Here is a 2,049-nt window from a genome sequence, read left to right on the forward strand (position 1 = left end):
TTTAGGAGGAAAAGAGAAATAAACTAGTCTTTTTTCCCCCCTTAGATTTATTTACTGTATAAACCCTGGGGTTTCCATATATTATAATGTGACCACTGATTAAAAAGATATATGGTTGTTTACTAATGTTCTCAAAGCACTATGCAAATTCCTATCACCTTGGGTATATTTTGCCGTTAAAGCTAAGAAGTAAATATGGAAGCATTTTGTAGTTAACAAGGTTAAAATGTTACTTCGAATAGTTGGCTTTGATTAAGATTTTCCTTTAAATCATTAATAGGAAAATGAGAACTTGGGTGGTTAAGCATGACATGTAAATGAGAGTTTTCTTTTTTAGGTCTTATCAGTGAAAAAATCAGATATTTTGAATTGGGTAGAGTCAGAAAATAAGATTGCTTGTCTTTTTATGCCATGTTTTTAAATAAAAAAAATTAAAATAAAGGGTGTTAGAGCAAAGCAGAGACAAACCTAGGGAATACAGGAAGGATAATACACTATACTAATACAGGAAGGATATATTTTTGTCCTCTTAATAAGATAAGGAATATATATCTTTAAAGCAGAAAAAGGCTTTACAAACCTTTTTTCAGCCTTCCAGTATCTAATTGGTCTCAGAATGGCAACCATTTCTTATTCTCAGGCAGTGGGTGAGAAATGCATAGTTCAACTGCAACCAGAGGCTCAGAAAAATCAAGGTGTACACACGGCTTTAGCTTCTACCATTCGGCTTCCAGAGAGAATTTCAGGGAAAAGGCAATTTGAAATGCACATATTTTAGCCAGGTATTAATCATGCCTATCTCCTTAACTATGACTGATTCTACGATTATAAGCTTTCAACTTAAGTGTGAGAAACCCATTTTTCCCTTTTTTGAAGACCTAAAAAAAAAAAAAAAAAAAAAAAGACCCCTGGGTGTCACAAATTTCTATCAAACAAGAAAATGAAGTAATTTAGTAGCTTTGGGACACTATTAAGTTTGCGTCAGCTTTTCAGGTGTCTCAAGATTTGCGTTGCTTTACAGTAATAACTAAATTCATGGCAAAGTTGAGCAATGATTTAAGCTCATGTTAAAATACCCTAAATCTGTTTTATTTTAAAGCATTTTAAGTATGCTTTACTTTGGAAGACATCAACAACAGCAACGCATCATCTTCCAGAATACTTTCCTATACCACCAGGACTCTCAAGAAATGGGAATTACTATAAGGGAACACACGGCACTGACCTTTTGAGAATATTCTGGAAGTATCAGTGTGAACGGCCGCTTCTCTGCGGGGGAGAGAGATGAAATTTAGCAGAAGCGGCATCTTTTCTAAGTAGAAACACGGTTTGCCTCTTAGAAAGCTTTTCTACTGGAATGGGTTTGCTGAGAGCTACGTTCCTCTGGAAGTTTAAATCTGTGGACCGTTGAATATCACTCCGCCTGTTTTGAAGTTACAAAATACTGTCTATGGGGTGGCGGGAATAGAGACTTTGGAGAATTAAATGTCTAAGACCTCAGATAACCCAGATGACATACATGCAATATCATTCCACGAAGAATTTAATTCAACCCGATCCCTTGCATGTAATTAACCAAGGCACAGAAATTCCAAATTTTGCACTCCTGAAAAGGGAGGGAAAATGCAAGGGTCTTGCTGCAGTTCCTGGGAAGTTCTGAGAGCCGCTTTGTTACAAGTGTATCCAAATGTCCCCAGCACCAGGGACTTCTGGGGCGCTGCTCTTTCCTGCTCCACTCGCTCTGCAGCTCCCAGAGGAGGCGGCTGTGCTAGGAAGACAGTCCTTACCAAGCTGCTCGACAAGATGCTGCGCACCCCCAAGTGCTCGCGGTGCCGGAACCATGGCTTTCTGGTGCCAGTCAAGGGCCATGCGGGCAAGTGTCGCTGGAAGCAGTGCACCTGCGAAAAGTGCTACCTGATTACCGAACGCCAGAAGATCATGGCCGCGCAGAAGGTTCTCAAGAAGCAGGCCTCTGAGGAGGAGCAGGAGTTGGCCTCCGGGGCCGCGGCTGCGGCCCCGGCCTCCCGCCTCCAGCCGGTGCCTCCGCTT

At 40.9% G+C, this 2,049-nt stretch overlaps 1 protein-coding gene across 1 annotated transcript in view; it reads left to right on the top strand.

Annotated features, from left to right (window-relative positions):
- Positions 1–616: 616 nt before the first annotated feature.
- The window catches only part of DMRTB1 (DMRT like family B with proline rich C-terminal 1), an 8,373-nt gene continuing 6,940 nt past the window's right edge, over positions 617–2,049 (top strand). Inside the window, exons 1-2 of the mRNA XM_015595061.1 lie at positions 617–647; positions 1,748–2,037. Of these exons, the coding sequence (XP_015450547.1) occupies positions 617–647; positions 1,748–2,037 (321 nt within the window). The remainder of the gene's footprint in view (positions 648–1,747; positions 2,038–2,049) is intronic.

Source organism: Pteropus alecto, unplaced genomic scaffold (assembly GCF_000325575.1).
Source record: "Pteropus alecto unplaced genomic scaffold, ASM32557v1 scaffold25, whole genome shotgun sequence".
Lineage (NCBI taxonomy): Eukaryota > Metazoa > Chordata > Mammalia > Chiroptera > Pteropodidae > Pteropus > Pteropus alecto.